Source organism: Ascaphus truei, unplaced genomic scaffold (assembly GCF_040206685.1).
Source record: "Ascaphus truei isolate aAscTru1 unplaced genomic scaffold, aAscTru1.hap1 HAP1_SCAFFOLD_236, whole genome shotgun sequence".
Lineage (NCBI taxonomy): Eukaryota > Metazoa > Chordata > Amphibia > Anura > Ascaphidae > Ascaphus > Ascaphus truei.
In genome coordinates, this window is record NW_027455280.1 from 427,463 (window position 1) to 451,817 (window position 24,355).

At 49.0% G+C, this 24,355-nt stretch overlaps 1 protein-coding gene across 1 annotated transcript in view; it reads left to right on the forward strand.

The window, feature by feature from the left end:
* The first annotated feature begins 1,900 nt into the window (after nt 1–1,900).
* Nucleotides 1,901–24,355, forward strand: part of LOC142478292 (synapsin-1-like) — a 69,543-nt gene continuing 47,088 nt past the window's right edge. The window contains 2 exon segments of the mRNA XM_075582452.1: nt 1,901–2,408; nt 2,410–2,640. Coding sequence (XP_075438567.1) covers nt 2,281–2,408; nt 2,410–2,640 — 359 coding nt within the window. The 5' untranslated portion in view covers nt 1,901–2,280.

Consider the following 24,355-nt stretch of genomic DNA (forward strand, 5'->3'; position numbering starts at 1 on the left):
CTCTGGCTGTCTCTCTCTCTCTCTGGCTGTATCTCTCTCTCCCCCCCCTCTCTCCCTCTCTGGCTGTATCTCTCTCTCTCCCTCTCTGGCTGTTTCTCTCCCTCTCTGGCTGTATCTCTCTCTCTCCCTCTCTGGCTGTATCTCTCCCTCTCTGGCTGTATCTCTCTCTCCCCCCCCCCTCCCTCTCTCGCTGTATCTCTCTCTCTCTCTCAGGCTGTATCCCCCCCCCCTCTCCCTCTCTGCTGTATCCCCCTCTCTCCTCTCTGGCTGTATCTCTCCCTCTCTGGCTGTATCCCCCCCCCCTCTCCCTCTCTGGCTGTATCCCCCCCTCTCTCCCTCTCTGGCTGTATCTCTCCCTCTCTGGCTGTATCCCCCCCCCCCTCTCTCCCTCTCTGGCTGTATCTCTCTCTCTCTCTGGCTGTATCTCTCTCTCTCTGGCTGTATCTCTCCCTCTCTGGCTGTATCCCCCCCCCCCTCTCTCCCTCTCTGGCTGTATCTCTCTCTCTCCCTCTCTGGCTGTATCTTTCCCTCTCTGGCTGTATCTCTCTCTCTCCCTCTCTGGCTGTATCTCTCCTCTCTGGCTGTATCTCTCTCTCCCCCCCCTCCCTCTCTCGCTGTATCTCTCTCTCTCTCTCAGGCTTTATCCCCCCCCCTCCCTCTCTGGCTGTATCTCTCCCTCTCTCCACCCCCCCTCTCTGCTGTATCTCTCCCTCTCAGTCTCTCTCTCCCCACCCCCTCCCCCCTCTCTGGCTGTATCTCTCCCTCTCTCCCCCCTCTCTGGCTGTATCTCTCCCTCTCTCTCCCCCCCCCCTCTCTGGCTGTATCTCTCCCTCTCTTCCCCCCCCCTCTCTGGCTGTATCTCTCCCTCTCTCCTCCCCCTCCCCCCACCTCTCTGGCTGTATCTCTCAGTCTCTCTCTCTCCCCCCCCCTCTCTGGCTGTATCTCTCAGTCTCTCTCTCCCCCCCCCCCTCTCTGGCTGTATCTCTCAGTCTCTCTCTCCCCCCCCCCTCTCTGGCTGTATCTCTCAGTCTCTCTCCCCCCCTCTCTGGCTGTATCTCTCAGTCTCTCTCCCCCCCCTCTCTGGCTGTATCTCTCCCTCTCTCCCACCCCCTCTCTGCTGTATCTCTCAGTCTCTCTCCCCCCCCTCTCTGGCTGTATCTCTCCCCCCCCCTCTCTGGCTCTATCTCTCCTCTCTCTCCCCCCCCCCTCTGGCTGTATCTCTCCCTCTCTTCCCCCCCCTCTCTGGCTGTATCTCTCCCCCCCCCCCCCTCTCTGGCTGTATCTCTCAGTCTCTCTCTCCCCCCCCCCCCTCTCTGGCTGTATCTCTCCCTCTCTCCCCCCCCCCCTCTCTGGCTGTATCTCTCAGTCTCTTTTCCCCCCCCCCTCCCTCTCTGGCTGTATCTCTCCTCTCTCCCCCCCTCCCCTCTCTCCCCCCCCCCTCTCTGACTGTATCTCTCAGTCTCTTTCTCCCCCCCCCCCCTCTCTGGCTGTATCTCTCCCTCTCTCCCCCCCTCCCCTCTCTCCCCCCTCCCTCTCTGGCTGTATCTCTCCCTCTCCCCCCCCCCTCTCTGGCTGTATCTCTCAGTCTCTCTCTCCCCCCCCCCCCTCTCTGGCTGTATCTCTCCCTCTCTCCCCCCCTCCCCTCTCTGGCTGTATCTCTCTCCCCCCCCCCCCCCCCCCCCCTCTCTGGCTGTATCTCTCTCTCTGCATCTTTCAGGCCCCGCCCCTTTTGGGTACCGGACTGCACCACTCTGTGCATGAAGGAGGGGACCGCAGCACGGATGCAGGTGCTTCATTTCTACGCCCTGCTCCCCCTCTCATTAATGTGGAGGCGCCGAACTCCGTATCCCGCATAGAGCATAGGAATAGCGCACTAAGGGGGGTGGGGGGACCGGAACATACCAAGTGAGGGAGTGGGGGGGAGAGGATGCTGAGCCCGCTCGGTCGCTGAGGAGCAGATTGAGAAGCAGAGAGCCCGTGTTCTGCAGTGCCCGCTTACCCCCCCGCTATATCCCCCCCCCCACACACACATATATTATATACCGCGCTACATTATATATATATATATTACATCACTGGGCGGAGACCTCTGTGCGCCAGGCTGCGGCATCCTCCGGAACCGGGAGCAGAACCGGGAGCAGAGAGAGAGAGACCAGTACCGGGAGCAGAACCGGGAGCAGTGAGACCGGAACCGGGAGCAGAACCGGGAGCAGTGAGAGAGACCGGACTCGTAGCGGTGTCGGGAGCAGAACCGGAGCCAGTCCCGTTGGGCCGCGCACGATGAATTACCTGCGGCGCCGCCTGTCGGACAGTAACTTTATGGCCAATCTCCCGAACGGTTACATGACGGACCTGCAGAGACCGGACCCGCCCGCGCCCCCCCCTCCCGCCCCCCCGCCGCCGCCGCCGCCGCCGCTCCCCCCCGCCGGCCCTGTCTCCGGACCCGGGCCCCGCGCACAGACCGGTCCCCGGCACCGCGGGAGGCGGCGGCTTCTTCTCCTCTCTGTCTAACGCGGTGAAACAAACCACGGCGGCTCTGAGCGAGCAGGTCAGCGGGGCGGCCGGCGGCGGCGGCGGGGGGGCGGCCGGCAGGCAGGGCAACAAAATACTGCTCGTCATAGATGAACCGCACACCGACTGGTGAGTACCGGGGGGGGGGGTGAGTACCGGGGGGGGGGGGGGGGGTGAGTACCGGGGGGGGGGGGTGAGTACCGGGGGGGGGGGGGAGGGGTACAATGAGGGGACGAAACAGCAGAGTAGAAAGAAAAAAGGGGGAAATTGGGGGTGAGACTAAGGGAAGAGAACAAAAGAATGGGGGGCAAGAAGAGGTAAGGATGGGGAGGGGGAAGAGGTAAGGGTGTGGAGGGGGGAGAAGAGGTAAGGGTGTGGAGGGGGGAGAAGAGGTAAGGGTGTGGAGGGGGGAGAAGAGGTAAGGGTGTGGAGGGAGGAGAAGAGTGAGGGTGTGAGGGGGGAGAAGAGGTGAGGTTGTGGAGGGGGGAGAAGAGGTAAGGGTGTGGAGGGGGGAAGAGGTAAGTGTGTGGAGGGGGAGAAGAGGTAAGGGTGTGGAGCGGGGAGAAGAGGTGAGGGTGTGGAGGGAGGAGAAGAGGTGAGGGTGTGGAGGGGGGGAGAAGAGGTGAGGGTGTGGAGGGGGGAGAAGAGGTGAGGGTGTGGAGGGGGAGAAGAGGTGAGGATGGGGAGGGGGGAAGAGGCAAGGGTGTGGAGGGGGGAGAAGAGGTAAGGGTGTGGAGGGGGGAGAAGAGGTAAGGATGGGGAGGGGGAGAAGAGGTGGAGGGTGTGGAGGGTGGGGAAGAGGTAAGGGTGGGGAGAAGAGGTGAGGGTGTGGAGGGGGGAGAAGAGGTGAGGGTGTGGAGGGGGGGTTGAGGTGAAGGTGTGAGGGGGGACAGAAGAGGTAAGGGGTGGGAGGTGAGGGTCTGGGGGGGGGTTGAGGCGTGGGTGTGAGGGGGAGACAGAAGAGGTAAGGGTGTGGAGAGGGAGAGGGGGAAGATGAGGTGAGGTTGTGGTGAGGGTGTGGAGGGTGAGGTGAGGTTGTGGTGGGGGGAAGAAGAGATGAGGGTGTGGAGGGTGAGGAGGGTGAGGTGAGGTTGTGGTGGGGGGGAGAAGAGGTGAGGGTGTGGAGGGGGAAGAAGAGGTAAGGGTGTGGGGGGGGGAGAAGAGGTGAGGATGTGGTGGGGGAGGAAGAGGTGAGGATGTGGTGGGGGAGGGAAGAAGAGGTGAGGATGTGGAGGAGGGGGGAAGAGGTGAGGATCGTGGAGGGAGGGGTAAGAGTGTGGAGGGAGGGGGGAAGAGGTAAGGGTGTGGAGGGAGGGGGGAAGAGGTAAGGGTGTGGAGGGAGGGGCAAGAGGTAAGGGTGTGGAGGGAGGGGGAAGAGGAAAGGATGTGCAGGGGGGGAAGAGGTAAGGGTGTGGGAGGGAGAAGAGGTAAGGGTGTGGGGAAGAGGGAGAACAGGTAGGGTGTGCAGGGGGGAAGAGGTAAGGGTGTGGGGAGGAGGGAGAAGAGGTAAGGGTGGGGGGAGGAGGGAGAACAGGTAGGGTGTGCAGGGGGAAGAGGTAAGGGTGTGGGGAGGAGGGAGAAGAGGTAAAGGTGTGGGGGAGAGGGAGAAGGTGTTGAGGGGTTGGTACGGAGGAGGAGACAGGGTGGTTGTGGTGTGTGGGGGGGGGGGCAGGGTGGTGGTGTGGCTGGAGAGGCGGTGTGGCGGAAAAGAGGAGGTAGGGTGGTGCGGTGTGAGGATAGAGAGGTAATACTGATTAACAAAGGAATCTATGGCTAAAACAGGGGTGTGAAAGCAGAAAAAAAACTGCTGGACTGTAGATAAGGTAAGGTGAGAAACTAGTGTTTGAAATCATGGAAGGGTGGTGACAAGGTACAGCATGGAGGGGGAAGGGGATGCTGTGGGGGGGGGGGGAGGTATGGATAAGAACATTGGCAAAGAGGCAGGCAGGATAGTTACATAGTAGATGAGGTTCAAAAAAGACGTACGTCCATCAAGTTTAACCTATGATAAATTTAGACAACAGATACTTTATCCTATATCTATACTTGCTTATTGATCCAGAGGAAGGCAAACAAAAAAAACAGAGTCATATCATCCAATGATATCTCATAAGTGGAAAAATAAATTCCTTCGCGACTCCAAGAATTGGCAATCAGATTACTCCCTGGATCAACATCCTTCCCATGTATACTTATTTGGTATATCCCTGTATACCTTTCCTTTCTAAAAAGATGTCCAACCTTTCTTTGAACAAATCTATTGTATCTGCCATCACAGTCTCCATGTGTAATGAATCCCACACTGTAACTGCCCTTACTGTACAGAACCCTTATCTTTGTTGCTGGTGAAATTTCCTTTCCTCCAACCTTAAGGGATGGCCCGAGTCCTTTGTACTGCCCTTGGGATGAATCAGTTCTTTTGAAAGCTCCTTGTATTGTCCCCGAATATATTTGTATATAGTTATCATATCCCCTCTTAGACGCCTCTTTTCTAATGTAAATAAGTCTAATTTAACTAGTCTCTCCTCATAAGTTAGATTGTCCATCCCCTTTATTCATTTGGTGGCTCTTCCCTGCACTCTCTCTAGTTCCATAATGTCTTTTCTTAGGATTTGTGCCCACAATTGTACTCCATATTCAAGGTGTGGTCTTACTAATGCTTTGTAAAGGGGCATAATTATGTTTACTTCCCTTCCATCCATTGCCCGTTTGATGCAAGATAACATCTTGTTCGCCTTTGCAGCTACTGCATGACATTGGGCACTATTGCTAAGCCTGCTGTCTACAAGCACTCCTAAAGCCTTCTCCCTCAAGGATTCCCCCAATTTATCCCCATTTAATTTTTTAATTCGCCTTTTTATTCTTGCATCCCAAATGCATAACCGTACATTTATCTGTATTAAACCTCATCTGCCATTTACCTGCCCACGTTTCCAGTCTTTCCAAGTCCTTCTGAAGAGAAATTACATCCTGCTCTGATTCTATTACTTTACACAATTTAGTATCATCAGCAAAGATGGAGACTTTGCTCTCGATCCCAACCTCAAGGTCATTAATAAACAAATTATAAAGGAGGGATCCCAGTACCGATCCCTGAAGTACTCCACTCACGACTTTAGCCCAACCTGAAAAAGTTCCATTTATGACAACCCTCTGTTGTCTGTCTTTTAATCAGTTTTCAATCCAGGTGCATATTTTATTACTGAGTCCAATTTTCTTTATTTTGTACACCAACCTCTTGTGTGAAACTGTTTCAAAAGCCTTTGCAAAATCTAAGTAGACCAGATCAACTGCATTACCCTGGTCTAAATTCCTACTTACCTCCTCAAAGAAACAAATAAGGGTAGTTTGGCATGATCTATCCTTCATAAATCCATGCTGACTATTACTAATAATTTTGTTTTCATTAGGTATTCCTGAATGTTATCCCGTATTAAACCTTCAAGTAGCTTCCCCACTATTAAAGTCCGGCTTACAGGTCTGTAATTCCCCGGTTGTGATCTAGCTCCCTTTTTAAATATAGGCACCACATCTGCTTTACGCCAATCTTGTGGTACTGAGCCTGTGGAAATGGTCTCCTTGAATATTAAATATAATGGTTTAGCTGTTACTGAGCTTAACACCTTGAGAACTCTTGGATGTATGCCATCGGGGCCAGGTGCCTTATTTACTTAAAAATTTTCAAGTCGCTTATGAACTTCTTCCTCAGTTACCAAATTGTTCATTAATATGGAGGTTGTGGCTTCCTCCTGCGGCACTACTATTGAACTTGATTCTTCCCTTGTAAACACAGAGGCAAAGAATTTGTTTAATACCTCTGCTTTTTCCTTATCTCCAATAATCTGCCTACCCATCTCACACTGAAAGGGTCCTATATTTTATTTTCTTATTTTTTTTGTTATTAAGGTACTTAAGAACATTTTAGGGTTGACCTTACTTTCTATTGCAATCCTTTTTTCATTATCCATTTTTGCTTCTGACTTAAAGAATCTAAACGCCTTCCTCTTCTTGTCCATTGTTCTTGTCCATTTCCTCCCCTACCTGTTTATTTAGCCACATTGGTTTTGACTTATTTCTTTTATACTTATTACCCAAGGCTATACACTGATAAGTGTGCTTTTCTAACAATGTTTTAAAGACTGCCCATTTATCTTCTACATTTTCCCTGCAAAAACATCATCCCAGTGTATTACTTGTAGATTAGTCCTCAGTTTATTAAAATCTGCCTTTCTAAAGTTTAAGGTCTTTGTTGAACCCAAGTAATCTGTTTTTTGTTCATTTATTTCAAATGAGACCATGCTATGATCACTGTTACCCAAATGTTCCAGGACCTGAATATTTGTTATTACTTCTACATTGTTTGATATGACCAAATCCAGTACTGCCCCTCTCCTGGTTGGTTCCTTGATAATTTGGGTCATATAATTGTCTTTAAACACCCCAAAAAAACCTGTTTCCTTTTGTTGTAATGCTAATCTCATTGCCACAGTCTATGTCTGGATAATTAAAATCCCCCGTTATGCAAACATGACCCAGTTTTGATGCCTTCTCCACTTGCAAAAATATTTTAGCTTCCTCAATCTCACATATATGTGGTGGTTTATAGCATATTCACACAAACATTTTCTTTATACTTTTACCTCCACTGCTAATTTCTATCCACAAAATCTCTACATTTTCATCATTCCCTTCATAGACATCATCCCTTATAATAGGTTTTAGATCCTATTTAACATATAAACATACTCCACCTCCCTTTCTATTTGTTCGATCCATCCGAAAAGGGAATAACCCTCTAAATTAACTGTCCAGTCATGAGTTTCATCCCACCATGTTTCAGTAATGCCTATTATATCACACTGCTCCCTTGCAGCTTTTAATTCAAGCTCCCCCATTTTATGTCAGGCTTCTAGCATTAGCAAGCATGTATTTAAGGTTTTTTTCAGCCTGTACTATTATCTTATCTGCTCCTTCCTTTCTGCGCCCACTTGGTTTAGTCTTTAGAAGTTTTCTAGTATTATCTGTATTTACTGTGGGTGTCTCACTGCTTGTCGAACTCGCACTTGCCCCCATTCTACCTCCATACCACCTTGTATCCTCATCTATTCCATTTAGTTCCTTATCTGTTTCATTACCCTCCCCCCTCCTTCCTAGTTTAAAATGTCCTCCAACCTTTTTAGCATTCTCCCCCCTAGCACAGAAGATCCCTCTTCATTGAGGTGCAATCCGTCCCTAGAATATAGATGGCACCTCTCAGAAAAGGAGTCCCAGTGCTCTAAAAACCCAAACCCCTCCTTCATGTACCACTTTCTTAGCCATGCAGTAACCTCCCTGATCTCTGACTGTCTCCCTGCGGTAGCGCATGGCACTGGTAGTATTTCAGAAAATACTACCTTGGAGGTCCTTGCCTTAAGCTTTTGGCCTAGATCCCTGTATTCATTTTTTAGGACCCTCCATCTTTCTCTAACTTTGTCATTGGTGCCCACATGTACCAAGACTGCCGGGTCAATCCCACCCCCCCCCCCCCCAACAATCTGTCTACCCGATCCGCAATGTGCTGCACCCGAGCACCCGGGAAACAACAAACTGTTCGGTTCATGCGGTCATGGCAACAGATTGCCCTATCTACCTTCCTAATAATGAAGTCCCCTACCACCATAATCTTTCTTTGTATCTGAGCATCCTGAGTCCCCACTGTGCCGGAGGAATTATTCCCCTGTTCGAAACGTGTGTCGGGCTTCTATGGCGACATTCTGTTGACGCCAGGTGCAGAGAGCAACGGACTAGGATAGCAGTTTAGCGACATTGTGTCACTACATGGATCAGGTCGTATACTAACTTTTACACTGTGATTTATCAGCAATATATGGGATTGATACAATTAGCTACATTTCTGGTCAGTATATTCCATTACTAGTGGAGACACATTACCTGATGGCTATTTAACAACTGTAGCGACACGGAGAGATTAGCTACATCTTTTTCATGTCGGGGACCAGCGAGTTCTAACTGTCAATTGTCAGTTATATTGCGGAGGAAAAAACGACAGGTTTTAGATACGTTTTGAATGTGAGCGGAGAATGTGAGCGAGGAGTCGAGTGTGACCCCTAGGCAGCGTGCTTGAGCTACTGGGTGAATGATGGCATTTCCAACAGTAATGTGGAAGGAGGTAGTAAGGCCAGGTTTGGGAGGAAGTATGAGGAGCTCTGTTTTTGTCATGTTAAGTTTAAGTCGGCGGAGGGCCATCCAGGATGATATTGAAAGCACCCACACAGAGAGATCTATGGAGGAGGAGGTGTTAGCAGAAGAGACACTGAAAGTACGATGGGAGAGGTAAGAGGAGATCCAGGATAGAGTTTTGTTACGAATACCAAGAGTATGGAGAATGTGGAGGAGAAGAGGGGGGTCCACTGTGTCGAATGCTGCAGAGAGGTCGAGTAATATGAGCAGAGTGTAATGACCTCTGTCTTTGGCAGCATGGAGGTCGTCAGTTATTTTAATGGGGGCTGTTTCAGTCAAGTGAGCTGTGTGGAAGCCAGATTAGAATAGAACACACCTCTTACCGTGACAAAGTGTCACGTAGACACGAAACGTGCCTCGGGCTTCTATGACGACATTCCGTTGACGCCAGGTGCAGAGAGCAACGGACTAGGATAGCAGTTTAGCGACATTGTGTCACTACATGGATCAGCTCGTATACTAACTTTTACACTGTGATTTATCAGCAATATATGGGATTGATACAATTAGCTACATTTCTGGTCAGTATATTCCATTACTAGTGGAGACACATTACCTGATGGCTATTTAACAACTGTAGCGACACGGAGAGATTAGCTACATCTTTTTCATGTCGAGGACCAGCGAGTTCTAACTGTCAATAGGTTGTTTCTGTGTGTCCAGGCTGAATTTGCGGAACTCCCAGGGATATCGATCAGACACCAAAATTAGCTAACGCATGTATACATTGTATCAGTGATGTGTGTATGTTGTATACCCTTATTGTTATTACATGCATTTTGCTAACATATAGTAGACCAGTTAGGTGATACTACTGAGACACTTGTCTCATTATATGGCTCAGCTGACACCGCTATTATAGGTCTCTTGTATTAATTACTGTATATGGGTTACACTGTATAGCAAGCACATGCTTGCTAGAGAAGACATCCTTGAGCAGAACGCAAGAGTCGGGATGGTGCATAGCGAGAAATTAGGGCTGAGATGTAAGGAGGGGCAGAAGAGTGTAAAGCTTTAAAAGTGAGGAGGAGAATTGCATGTGTAATATGGGATTTGATAGGAAGCCAGGAGAGCGATTTCAGCAGGGGAGACGCTGAGACAGATTTAGGAAAGAGTATAGTGATTCTGGCCGCAGCGTTGAGGATAGATTGTAGGGGAGACAGGTGAGAGGCAGGAAGGCCGGACAGCAGGAGATTACAGTAGTCGAGATGGGAGAGAATGAGGGCCTGAGTCAGAGTTTTAGCAGTCGAGCAACAGAGGAAAGGGCGTATCTTTGTTATATTGCGGAGGAAAAAGCGACAAGTTTTAGAGACGTTTTGAATGTGAGAGGAGAATGTGAGAGAGGAGTCGAGTGTGACCCCTAGGCAGCGTGCTTGAGCTACAGGGTGAATGATGGTATTTCCAACAGTAATGTAGAAGGAGGTAGTAAGGCCAGGTTTGGGAGGAAGTATGAGGAGCTCTGTTTTTGTCATGTTAAGTTTAAGTCGGCGGAGGGCCATCCAGGATGATATTGAAAAGAGACATTCTGAGACTTTGGTCTGTACAGCTAGTGTAAGGTCAGGGGTTGAAAAGTAAATTTGTGTGTCATCAGCATAGAGGTGATATTTTAACCCAAGGGATGTGATTAGGTCACCTAGGGAAAGTGTGTACAGAGAAAAGAGAAGAGGCCCCAGGACAGAACTGTGACGATAGCCTGCCACAGGCATTAAAGGGTTAACACAAATCACTGGGTCGAACTGGGACGAGTCTTAGATATAATAAAGTATATTTATTCCTTTGGATAGGTGAACACACGAATAATACAGTAACAAACAAGAAGTACACTTACTTTGGGGTTGGGGAATGAGAAGTATATAGCATAGCAATTCTCTCGCAATCAGGTAGCAATCAGATGATAAATTGAAGACAAAGGATACAGGGGGACAACAGTTTATAAACCTTTTGTGCCCTATCCTTAACATTGAGTACCGTGGATTGGTTTTCAATTACCTCTAGCCAGTCGTTAACGTGGGAACACAATTTGACTCATGCCCCCCTGCTAGTGGGTACATGCGCAGTAGACCTCCGGGGTCTCATTTCTATAACCCCTCCTCTACATCAGGGATGCCAGCTAGTCTACCAATTTGGGATTCTGGCAGGATATTCTGTGTTTGTGAGGTGTGAATTGGAACACTTGAAGACTACTCTGGTTTGAGTAATCTCCGCCCTCATGCAAACAGTGGAGGTGACAAAATCCTTTGAAACATACTCAAGTCCTAGACATTGGGTCGCCTTTCTGGCCATATGCTACCTTGGTATGCAAAGGAATTTCCTCTGGGTTTTACCCATACCTTGAAATACAGTATGTTGGATAAAACATGAACATATTAAAATATCCGGTTCCTTTGGGTCCAGCAGGTCCAAACTCGCCAGTTCTCAATGCCGGAACAGGGACACCGTCCAATTTGCGACTTGCTACGACCTGGGGAACCGGAGATACACAAATACACTTAAAACCGTTTCACATTTTATTACACAAAACTCCGCTGTAAATTAAATCACGGTTTTTCACTAAATCCCCATTGAAAACAACGGGTTCCGCCGCCATAGACTTTCAATGGCAAACCGCCGCCATTGGCGGCTATGGGAATCCCCGCCATAGACTTTCAACAGGGCGATGCCGCCGTTGAAGTCAATGGGGGTTTTCCGCCGTAGCCGGTCAATGGGGTTTGGCCGCCATTGCAGTCTATGGGAGAAATCCCGAACTTTCAAGGGGGTCCATACTCCGTCGGGTTGGTCCAAGAGGGTCAAGGATGGTTCTGCAGCGATGCCGGAGCAGTGGCTACAGATACCCCAAACCCTGATCCTCTGGGCCCTCCGGAACCGGAGCTATGGATTACCAAATTTCAGCATTTGACACTTAGCCGTTTTCCTGAGCTATTTCTGCCGCGGCCATTGGAACCTATGGCGCGGCCCGCTCTTCTCGGTTCGACCCTTATCGGGGGTCCAGGATACGGGGACCCGGTTGTTGTCGAGTAGGGGGAGGTCTAGGAACTAGGGACAGAAAGAATTTTATTTCTAGGGGCCCTAGAACTGTTTATTCCCACGCCACTTGTCGTTGAACTTGACTTGTAAGTGATCAAAGCTCTCCTATTGAAAATGTATCCGCTTTGCGGTTAAGCGGTTTGGACGGCAGCCAACTCGTTCCTGGAAAGCTCTCTCGAGGATTTCTCCATTGAAGTCAATGAGCCCATTGACTTTCAATGGGAAACCGCCGCTCTCCCTCTCGGACGCCATCTGCTGGTCTTCTCAGGAACAGGACTCAACATCAAGATTCGCCATTGAAAGACATGGAGTTCCAATGGCGGCCTATGGGAGCCTGCAAAAGGGTGCCTGAAAAGGCGGGAAACTTACACAAAGGGCTATAATCACTATACAACTATTAACCCTTGTGCTCCCGGATGGATCCCAGTGTGTGTGTGATGCAGACACTGATTAACCAGATGTTACAATAAAACAAGGGGAACAGGGGAATACACATTTATATGTCATAACAGGAGTTAAATCACAGTTCTGGGTCTCAGCCCAGTTAACCCCTTGTCTCCCTGGTGAGATCAGGGGATGGCCAAATGGGATGTAACCCCTTTAATCCCGGGCCACCCCCTTTCTCCCTCTACAAGAACCCTGCGGCACCCCCACAGAGAGATCTATGAAGGAGGAGGATGTGTTAGCAGAAGAGACACTGAAAGTATGATGGGAGAGGTAAGAAGAGATCCACGATAGAGCTTTGTTACGAATACCAAGAGTATGGAGAATGTGGAGGAGAAGAGGGTGGTCCACTGTGTCAAATGCTGCAGAGAGGTCCAGTAATATGAGCAGAGTGTAATGACCTCTGTCTTTGGCAGTATGGAGGTCATTCATTATTTTAATGGGGGCTGTTTCAGTCGAGTGAGCTGTGTGGAAGCCAGATTGTAGAGGTTCAAGGAGAGAATGGGTGTTGAGAAAGTGGAGCAGGTGAGAGAATACAAGACGTTCAAGGAGCTTGGAGGCAAAAGGCAGGAGGGAGACCGGTCGATAGTTAGAAAGACAGGTAGGGTCAAGCGTGCTGTATTTGAGTAATGGTATAATGGTTGCATGTTTGAAGGAGGAGGGAAAGGTACCAGCATAGAGGGATGTGTTAAATGTGTGTGAGAACGTAGGGGTTATAGTCAGAACAAGATGTTTTAGGAGATGGGAGGGAATGGGGTCAAGAGGGCAAGTGGTAGAGGGAGAAGAGGAGATCAGCAGTGACACATCCTCTTCTGAAACAGCGGAAAAAGAGTCAAGGAATGCAGGAGGAGAGTTAGGAAGCAGTGTAGGATGGGAGGAGGCAACAGATGGGATGTTTTAACATATGGATTCCACATTTTCCTTAAAATAGTCAGCAAAGTCCTGAGCTGAGATGGAGGAAGAAGAAGAGGCAGCTGAGGGTGGTTTGAGTAGAGAGTCAAAGACAGAGAAGAGTTGGCATGGGTTAGAATTGTGCGTGTTGATTAGTGATGTAAAGTAGGTTTGTTTAGCCTGAGAGCGGGCAGAGTTGAAACAGGATAGCATAAATTTGTAGTGAAGGAAGTCTGCGAGAGTGTGAGATTTCCTCCAGAGGCGTTCAGAGGAACGAATGGAGGAACGCAGCATGTGCGTGTGGGAATTTAGCCAGGGTCTAGGGTTAGAAGGGTGAGGATGGCAGAGAGAAAGCGGGGCATGTAGATTAAGAGAGGAGGATAAGGCAGAGTTGTAGTTCCTGACCAGGTTGTCAGGGTCTGAAGCAGAGCTGAGAGAAGAGAGGGAGGAGCGTAAAGTGGAATCAAAGGCTGGTAGGTTAATAGAGCGCAGGTTTCTGCAGAACCGGGGGGTAGAAGGAGGTGGAGAAGGGGAAAGTGAGAGAGAGAAAATGAGATTAGGTGATGGTCAGAGAGTAGGGTTGCCAGGTGTCCGGTTTTCAACTGGATAGGCCGGTAAGTCCGATGCCTGTCCGGTATAAAATCGGAGGTAATACCGGACACGTGTGTGTCCGGTATTACAATTTTAGTGGCAGAGGGCTGGCAGCGCGAGGGCTGGAAGTGCAGAGGCGGGGCGGGCTGCGGACGGTGGCCAGGCAGGAGCACTGTGTGAGTGTCTGTGCAGCCTGTCCCTGATTGGAGGAGCGGAGAGCCAATCAGAGGACAGCGAGGGCGGAGCCCACACCCCAGCAGCCCAGAGAAGTCTGTGTCCTTCCTGGCAATAACGTAAGGACACAATTTGGGGGTTGATGGGGGAGCCAGGGTGAGGTGAGGTGATGGGGGGGCCAAGATGAGGTGAGGTGATGGGGGAGCCAGGGTGAGGTGAGGTGATGGGGGGCCAAGATGAGGTGAGGTGATGGGGGGCCAGGGTGAGGTGAGGTGATGGGGAGCCAGGGTGAGGTGATGGGGGGCCAGGGTGAGGTGATGTGATGGGGGGGCCAGGGTGAGGTGAGGTGATGGGGGGCCAGGGTGAGGTGATGGGGGAGCCAGGGTGAGGTGAGGTGATGGGGGGCCAAGATGAGGTGAGGTGATGGGGGGCCAGGGGGAGGTGAGGTGATGGGGGAGCCAGGGTGAGGTGATGGGGGAGCCAGGGTGAGGTGAGGTGATGGGGGAGCCAGGGTGAGGTGAGGTGATGGGGGGCCAGGGTGAGGTGAGGTGATGGGGGAGCCAGGGTGAGGTGAGGTGATGGGGGAGCCAGGGTGAGGTGAGGTGATGGGGGAGCCAGGGTGAGGTGATGGGGGAGCCAGGGTGAGGTGAGGTGATGGGAGAGCCAGGGTGAGGTGAGGTGATGGGGGAGCCAGGGTGAGGTGAGGTGATGGGGGGGCCAGGGTGAGGTGAGGTGATGGGGGGGCCAGGGTGAGGTGACGGGGGAGCCAGGGTGAGGTGAGGTGATGGGGGAGCCAGGGTGAGGTGAGGTGATGGGGAGCCAGGGTGAGGTGAGGTGATGGGGGGGGGCAGGGTGAGGTGAGGTGATGGGGGGGCCAGGGTGAGGTGATGGGGGAGCCAGGGTGAGGTGATGGGGGAGCCAGGGTGAGGTGATTGGGGGCCAGGATGAGGTGATGGGGGAGACAGGGTGAGGTGATGGGGGGGCCAGGATGAGGTGATGGGGGAGCCAGGATGAGGTGATGGGGGGCCAGGGTGAGGTGATGGGGGGCCAGGATGAGGTGATGGGGGAGCCAGGGTGAGGTGATGGGGGGCCAGGATGAGGTGATGGGGGAGACAGGGTGAGGTGATGGGGGGGCCAGGATGAGGTGATGGGGGAGCCAGGATGAGGTGATGGGGGGCCAGGATGAGCAGAGGAGATGATGGGGGGCCAGGATGAGCTGAGGAGATGATGATGGGGGGAGGTGGGGTATATTTTATATGTATTCGGTGGGTGTGGGAGTATATTTTATATGTATTCGGGGGGGCGTGGGGGTATATTTTATAATGTATTGGGGATGTGGGGGTATATTTTATATGTATTGGGGAGGTGGGGGTATTTTTTATATGTATTCGAGGGGCGTGGGGGTATATTTTATATGTATTTGGGGGTGTGGGGGTATATTTTATATGTATTCGGGGGGCGTGGGGGTATATTTTATATGTATTCGGGGGTGTGGGGGTATATTTTATATGCATTCGGGGGTGTGGGGGTATATTTTATATGTATTCGGGGGGCGTGGGGGTATTGTTTATATGTATTCGAGGGGCGTGGGGGTATTTTTTATATGTATTCGGGGGGCGGGGGTCCAGTGGCTTGTCCAGTATTTTTGGACAAGCCATCTGGCAACCCTATCAGAGAGAGAGGATAGGGGGAAATGGAAAAATCAGTGAGAGAAAAGTTTTTAGTGAAAATCAGATCTAGGTAGTGGCCATCCTTGTGGGTGCTGGCTGCAGTCCACTGTTGAAGGCCAAAGGAAGAGGTTAGAGAGAGAAAGCGGGAAGCCCAACGGAGAGAGGGGTCATCAATGTGGCAATTAATGTCCCCAAGGAGAACAACAGGGGAGTTTGAGGAGAGAAAGAAAGAGAGCTAGGATTTAAAGTGAGATAGAAAGACAGAAGAGGGATGAGTAGAGGTAGGTGGGCGATAGATGACTGCCACGTGGACAGGAAGAGGAGAGAAGATCTGGACAGTGTGAGCCTCAAAGGAGGGAAAAGCAAGAGAGGGAGGAATAGGAAGGGTTCGGTAACGGCAGAGAGAGAGGAGAGCAGGAGCCCCACGCCTCCACCCCTGCCATCAGGACGCAGAGTGTTGGAGAAGGAAAGGCCACCGTAGGAGAGGGCAGCTTCCAGAGCAGAGTCAGACTGAGTGAGCCAAGTTTCAGTTATAGCAAATAGGAGCAGAGAGTGAGAGAGAAAGAAGTCATGCACAGAGAGGAACTTGTTAGAAATAGAGCGAGCATTCCAAAGGGCACAGGAGAATGGGAGAGAGGAGGGAGGGTGGCAGGGGATGGGGAGAGAGGAGGGAGGGTGGCAGGGGATGGGGAGAGAGGAGGGAGGGTGGCAGGGGATGGGTATGAGGTTAGAGGGGTTGACACCAGAAGGAGCGGAAGTTTTATGTGGAAGGCGAGGACTAGAGCATGTGGAAATAAGGCAGGGACCAGGATTGGGAGAGTTGTCCCCAGAAGCAAGGAGGAGAAGCATGGACAGATGATGTGTGAGGATGATTTGTAGGGGTATTTTTTAGTGCAAGGGATATAGCTGTGTGGTGTCAGAGGGCGCAGACACACACCAAACATGCAACCATATACAGTCAAGCCATACGATACAACCAGATATGCTCCGACACAGCAGACAGAGGCCAGCGGATTACAGCCTTGAGATTGGAGTCGGACCTTGAGTATCTCCTTGAATACAGACAGAAAGAGACAAGCGACAGGGTACCTTTGGTGGTCACCATATAACCCACACCTAGAAGCCCTACGCAAGATCGCCAGGGAACTACAACCCATTCTCCAGGAAGACACAAGACTGTAGCAGGTCTTCCCTGAAACACCCTTATTATAATACAGACAACCTCATAATCCCAAGAAAATGATGGTGAGGAGTAAAGTATTCAACAGTACAACTGAATGCGGGACAAGAACATGCCAGGACACAAGATGCAAAACCTGCGCAATGCTCCACACAGCGAGCACAATACAAATACCACACAAGAATCTGGAGTACAAAATCAAAGGAACGTTCACCTGTTCCTCCAGCAATGTTGTGTACCTCATCATGTGCATGAAATGCCCAGGGGTCTGTTACTATATAGGTAAGACGGGACAGGGCTAAACAAGATAATGAATCTCCATCCCCACAGCATCACACGTGGAAACAAGAGAGAGTCCTGTCCGCGAACATTTCTCTGACTGTGGCCATGAGATGAACGATCTGAAGGTGGCCATACTCAAAGGTAATCTTAGAACACCGAAAGAGAGACGGTTGCATGAATACAAATGTATGCAATTGTTCGGGACACTTAGCAGTGGTCTAAACCGAGACCGCAGTTTCATGAGTCCCTATTGACAAGAGAACTCTCTTCCAATGAGTGCTAAAGGCAATGTCTATACATACTGCGCTATATGAGTGCACTCACCTCTGTCTCTCGCACACACCAATTCACAATGTAATTCCATCCCTATATACAAATAGGGACCACATAGTATCAGTATCCACACACACTTATAGTATTGCAACACCCTCTTACATTTCTACACCTACCCACACCATTGGAATACACGCCCACTCCACACACACCTTTTATAAAGCGCTTTATACACTGTGGGGGCTTGATAAATTTATATTTACATACATATACACACATGCACACTTCACTAACATTCAGGAACCATTTAACACCTCAAGTCATAAATCGCATACAACACATGGGGGAGGGATAGGTTTCAGTCACAGATAACATTCCAAAATGCACTTTTTTAAGTGAAACCTTTTCTGCTTTATCCATTGTAAACCTGCCAGAAGCAGAGATAATTTTATCTCGAAAGCTCGCACAAATAAAAGCATTTTGTTAGCCACAGAACGGTATTGTCTATTCGTTTTTGATTATTCATACACATATATATATATATACCCATTAAGGTCGAAACAGCTGTCTGTGGGTGGTTTTCTGGGTATGCACCTTAACCCTGGCTGTGCTCAAAGCTGTGACCATGCAGCAAGCTTAAGCCTATAGGGAACCATGTTAAAAATGTTTTTTGAAGCAAAAAGTGGCACTGTGTGCTCATTTGCATGTCATTTCCCAGAATCCCTTGCTGCAGTGGAAGTGCTGTGTGCTGGGTGATAATGGGGAAAGGCGGGGTTGCAGACCTGCCTAAGACATGCAGATGAGCATACAGTTGTATTTACATTTGCATATTTGCTTTGCTGTGGAGGGTTTTTGTCACTTTTTTTTCTCACCATAACTTAACTCAGTATTATGGTTGGCCCATCCTTTAGCTTCTTTGCATACCCAGTTAATCAACCCCACACTGATGAGACCCATTAAGGTCGAAACAGCTGTCTGTGGGTGGTTTTCTGGGTATGCACCTTAATCTTGGCTGTGCTCAAAGCTGTGACCATGCAGCAAGCTTAAGCCTATAGGGAACCATGTTAAAAATGGTTTTTGAAGCAAAAAGTGGCACTGTGTGCTCATTTGCATGTCATTTCCCAGAATCCCTTGCTGGAGTGGAAGTGCTGTGTGCTGGGTGATAATGGGGAAAGGTGGGGTTGCAGACCTGCCTAAGACATGCAAATGAGCATACAGTTGTATTTACATATATATATATATATATATATATATATATATATATATATATATATATATATATATATTATTAGGTGATACCTTTTTTATTGGACGAACAATTTATGTCATAGGACAAGCTTTCGAGAGTTCTCCTCTCTTCTTCAGGTCAAGCAATACTGATATACAAAGGATTCAATGGCTAAAACAGTGTAGAGACAGGGGGGGGAAAAAACAGATATGTACTGTAGATAAGGTAGGGTGTTAAAAGTGTTTGAAGCCAGGGGACAGTGACAAAGAAATGTGGGGAGGGGGAGGGATGCTGGGGGGGAGAGAAAGTGTGGATAAGAATTGAGGCAAGCAGGATAATTACAAACAATTTTGATAGGGTGTGAGAAAACCCATGTCCGCATTAAGTCCTTTGGTTTTGGTGTCAAAGAGTCTTATCATTCTGAGTTCAAATGTGTTCCGTTCTTGGGTGCTTTTAAACATTCCATTGAGGATTTTGATTTTTAAATCATTTATGGAATGATCTGGTTGTGAGAAGTGATGTCCCACAGGTGAGCAATATCTTCCTGTCTCTCCCAAAATCAAATTGCAATGGCTTCAAAAAAATTTTGTAGCTCCGTCGCTTTGTCGCGCTTACTATAAGTGCATGCGATGAATCCAATGTATTTGTTTTGGAGCGACGACGCGTCGCCGGGCACTATAAGTGCAGCCTTACATCCACAAGCATATGTATCGTTCTGGCATTAAATCAAGTGATACATAGTGCTCCTCCTAGTGGTGCATTTTTATATTAGTTACCCTTACTGCAGCTCAATGGGGTCTACTACTTCTCTACTACTTCACATTTGGAAATGACACATACCTCCAGAAAACCGGGACCGCTATGGGCACTCGGATGGCGCCACAGTATGCCAATCTGTTTTGCGCAAAACTGGAAAGTGACTTTCTTTCCACCAGTCACTTGAAATAACCTTACTGTAAGGCATAGCTCACCACAAACGGGGCGGCACCGCAGGGCTGAGGTAGGAATTGGTATAGAACGCTGACCACAACCGCGAGGGCGTGTCTAGAGTGTAGGATAGTCTTGCAGGCCGGATCAGGGTAGTAGAGGACAGCGTAAACGTCGTACTTGCTGGGTCTAGGAGTGTAGAGTAGCGGATCGTTGGGGTACGTAGCTGGAGTCAGGATTGGAGAGAGTAGAGTTGTCGTAGAGTCAAAGCCAGGGTCGGTGCAGGAGAGCAGCGTCGTTGTATTACAATGCCAGGGTCAGTGCAGGAGAGAGTAGAGTCGTCGTATCCAAAGCCAAGGTCAGCGCAGGAGAATATCACATGTCCAAGGTTCCATGCAAGATGAGGCAGCAAAGTAAAGCAGACAGGCACGGAGTAGCGAGGTTCAGCGTCACAGAAGTTATGCTCGGCGACGTATGAGAGTACAGAGAGCATATTTAAAGGGCCTCCCACAAATGGAAGGTATCCAGGAAGTAGAACTGCTGTTCCTGATAGGCTGCTGGATGGCGCAGGTGCGTCCTATTACACAGCCAATTGAGACCGCATCAGAGAGTGCGCGCGCCCCGCGCATCACGCTGGCGACCCGGTAGCGCGCTGTCAGTGCGCGCCATGACACCCGCGCCAGTACGAGGGCGGAGACCAGAGGCGGGACCTGCGGGGACACAGGAGGACCGCGGAGTATAGTTGCGCTGTGTAGCTCTGACATCAGGACGGGAACGAGAGGCAGGGAGACCACGCACCGCGCATGCGTCGTGCGTCAATGCCAGAGGACCGGAAGCTCACCCTGGGTCCAGGAACAGAAGAGACCGACGGGACCCGCGCAGTGCCCACGCGCCGCGCGTAAGTACCACCGTTAGGTTGCTTCTCTTGAGTGCCACAGGAAACAAGAGCGAGTAAGGGTTAAGGGGACAGAACCGCCAGAATGGCGAATCCTCACACTTACATACCTTCGGTACATCGATGACATCCTCCAAGATTTGGACCTCTGGTGAACAGGACCTCCTACAATTCCATGAAAACTTCAATACGTTCCACCCGACCATCAACCTAAAACTCGTCCATTTCCCGGACGAAGTACAGTATATTTCCTAGACACCACCATTACTATAAAGAACAACCAACTACAGACTTCTGTATACCGCAAACCTACAGACAGAGCCAGCTATCTGAGGGACAACAGCTTCCACCCGACACACACCAAACATGCAACCATATACAGTCAAGCCATACGATACAACCGGATATGCTCCGACACAGCAGACAGAGGCCAGCGGATTACAGCCTTGAGATCGGAGTCGGACCTTGAGTATCTCCTTGAATACAGACAGAAAGAGACAAGCGACAGGGTACCTTTGGTGGTCACCATATAACCCACACCTAGAAGCCCTACTCAAGATCGCCAGGGAACTACAACCCATTCTCCAGGAAGACACAAGACTGTAGCAGGTCTTCCCTGAAACACCGTTATTATCATACAGACAACCTCATAATCCCAAGAAAATGATGGTGAGGAGTAAAGTATTCAACAGTACAACTGAATGCGGGACAAGAACATGCCAGGACACAAGATGCAAAACCTGCGCAATGCTCCACACAGCGAGCACAATACAAATACCACACAAGAATCTGGAGTACAAAATCAAAGGAACGTTCACCTGTTCCTCCAGCAATGTTGTGTACCTCATCATGTGCATGAAATGCCCAGGGGTCTGTTACTATATAGGTAAGACGGGACAGGGCTAAACAAGACAATGAATCTCCATCCCCACAGCATCACACGTGGAAACAAGAGAGAGTCCTGTCCGCGAACATTTCTCTGACTGTGGCCATGAGATGAACGATCTGAAGGTGGCCATACTCAAAGGTAATCTTAGAACACCGAAAGAGAGATGGTTGCATGAATACAAATGTATGCAATTGTTCGGGACACTTAGCAGTGGTCTAAACCGAGACCGCAGTTTCATGAGTCCCTATTGACAAGAGAACTCTCTTCCAATGAGTGCTAAAGGCAATGTCTATACATACTGCGCTATATGAGTGCACTCACCTCTGTCTCTCGCACACACCAATTCACAATGTAATTCCATCCCTATATACAAATAGGGACCACATAGTATCAGTATCCACACACACTTATAGTATTGCAACACCCTCTTACATTTCTACACCTACCCACACCATTGGAATACACGCCCACTCCACACACACCTTTTATAAAGCGCTTTATACACTGTGGGGGCTTGATAAATTTATATTTACATACATATACACACATGCACACTTCACTAACATTCAGGAACCATTTAACACCTCAAGTCATAAATCGCATACAACACATGGGGGAGGGATAGGTTTCAGTCACAGATAACATTCCAAAATGCACTTTTTTAAGTGAAACCTTTTCTGCTTTATCCATTGTAACCCTGCCAGAAGCAGAGATAATTTTATCTCGAAAGCTCGCACAAATAAAAGCATTTTGTTAGCCACAGAACGGTATTGTCTATTCGTTTTTGATTATTCATACACATATATATATATATACCCATTAAGGTCGAAACAGCTGTCTGTGGGTGGTTTTCTGGGTATGCACCTTAACCCTGGCTGTGCTCAAAGCTGTGACCATGCAGCAAGCTTAAGCCTATAGGGAACCATGTTAAAAATGTTTTTTGAAGCAAAAAGTGGCACTGTGTGCTCATTTGCATGTCATTTCCCAGAATCCCTTGCTGCAGTGGAAGTGCTGTGTGCTGGGTGATAATGGGGAAAGGCGGGGTTGCAGACCTGCCTAAGACATGCAGATGAGCATACAGTTGTATTTACATTTGCATATTTGCTTTGCTGTGGAGGGTTTTTGTCACTTTTTTTACTCACCATAACTTAACTCAGTATTATGGTTGGCCCATCCTTTAGCTTCTTTGCATACCCAGTTAATCAACCCCACACTGATGAGACCCATTAAGGTCGAAACAGCTGTCTGTGGGTGGTTTTCTGGGTATGCACCTTAATCTTGGCTGTGCTCAAAGCTGTGACCATGCAGCAAGCTTAAGCCTATAGGGAACCATGTTAAAAATGGTTTTTGAAGCAAAAAGTGGCACTGTGTGCTCATTTGCATGTCATTTCCCAGAATCCCTTGCTGGAGTGGAAGTGCTGTGTGCTGGGTGATAATGGGGAAAGGCGGGGTTGCAGACCTGCCTAAGACATGCAAATGAGCATACAGTTGTGTGTATATATATATATATATATATATATATATATATATATATATATATATATATATATATATATATATATATATATTATTAGGTGATACCTTTTTTATTGGACTAACAATTTATGTCATAGGACAAGCTTTCGAGAGTTCTCCTCTCTTCTTCAGGTCAAGCAATACTGATATACAAAGGATTCAATGGCTAAAACAGTGTAGAGAGAGGGGGGGGGGGGAAACAGATATGTACTGTAGATAAGGTAGGGTGTTAAAAGTGTTTGAAGCCAGGGGACAGTGACAAAGAAATGTGGGGAGGGGGAGGGATGCTGGGGGGGAGAGAAAGTGTGGATAAGAATTGAGACAAGCAGGATAATTACAAACAATTTTGATAGGGTGTGAGAAAACCCATGTCCGCATTAAGTCCTTTGGTTTTGGTGTCAAAGAGTCTTATCATTCTGAGTTCAAATGTGTCCCGTTCTTGGGTGCTTTTAAACATTCCATTGAGGGTTTTGATTTTTAAATCATTTATGGAATGATCTGGTTGTGAGAAGTGATGTCCCACAGGTGAGCAGTATCTTCCTGTTTCTCCCAAAATCAAATTGCAATGGCTTCAAAAAAAATTTGTAGCTCCGTCACTTTGTCGCGCTTACTATAAGCGCATGCGATGAATCCAATGTATTTGTTTTGGAGCGACGTCGCGTCGCCGGGCACTATAAGTGCAGCCTTACATCCACAAGCATATGTATCGTTCTGGCATTAAATCAAGTGATACATAGTGCTCCTCCTAGTGGTGCATTTATATATTAGTTACCCTTACTGCAGCTCAATGGGGTCTGCATGGAATGCCTCTTTCTGACAGCTTGAAGGGGCCATCCACTTGACTCAGCATTAGCTCTCTCGCATACCCATACCCAACCGGGTAGTTTATGACCCTTGAACTTATCCATCCTTGTGACAGACACCGGGGTATTCTCAACATTCCCCTTTCCTCAGTACATATACTGTGAACAATGCAAAGTTGGTCTGCTTCACCTATCACATGCGATGGGGACTGGGAGACGCTGTCCCTGGGCTGCCCAGCAACACATGACAGGAGATGTGGGATTCGATGGAATGTTGGAGCAGGCTGCTCGAATAAGGAAAGAAAAATTGTGTACTATGTACGTGGAAAGCTTTCCTGATATACGAAAGTTAAGATTGCATAAATCCCGGATAGAGGAATGTACATTCAAAATGGGGGCGGTACACGACCACAGGTGCTAGCCTACCGCAAAGCCAAAATGGCATTCTTGAGAATTTTTTTTTAGTGTACATGGGATATTAGTGGCTTTTGACCTAAATGAAGTGCATTTAGGGCTGAGAGCCCCAGTACAGCAAAATCGTGGTAAATCCAACTCCTTGCTAACAGAAATTTATTTTTTGCTCAAGTCAAGAGGGAATGCGTTTCCCGCCCAGTCAAGAGGGACTGCGTTTCCCGCCCAGTCAAGAGGGACTGCGTTTCCCGCCCAGTCAAGAGGGACTGCGTTTCCCGCCCAGTCAAGAGGGACTGCGTTTCCCGCCCAGTCAAGAGGGACTGTGTTTCCCGCCCAGTCAAGAGGGACTGTGTTTCCCGCCCAGTCAAGAGGGACTGCGTTTCCCGCCCAGTCAAGAGGGACTGCGT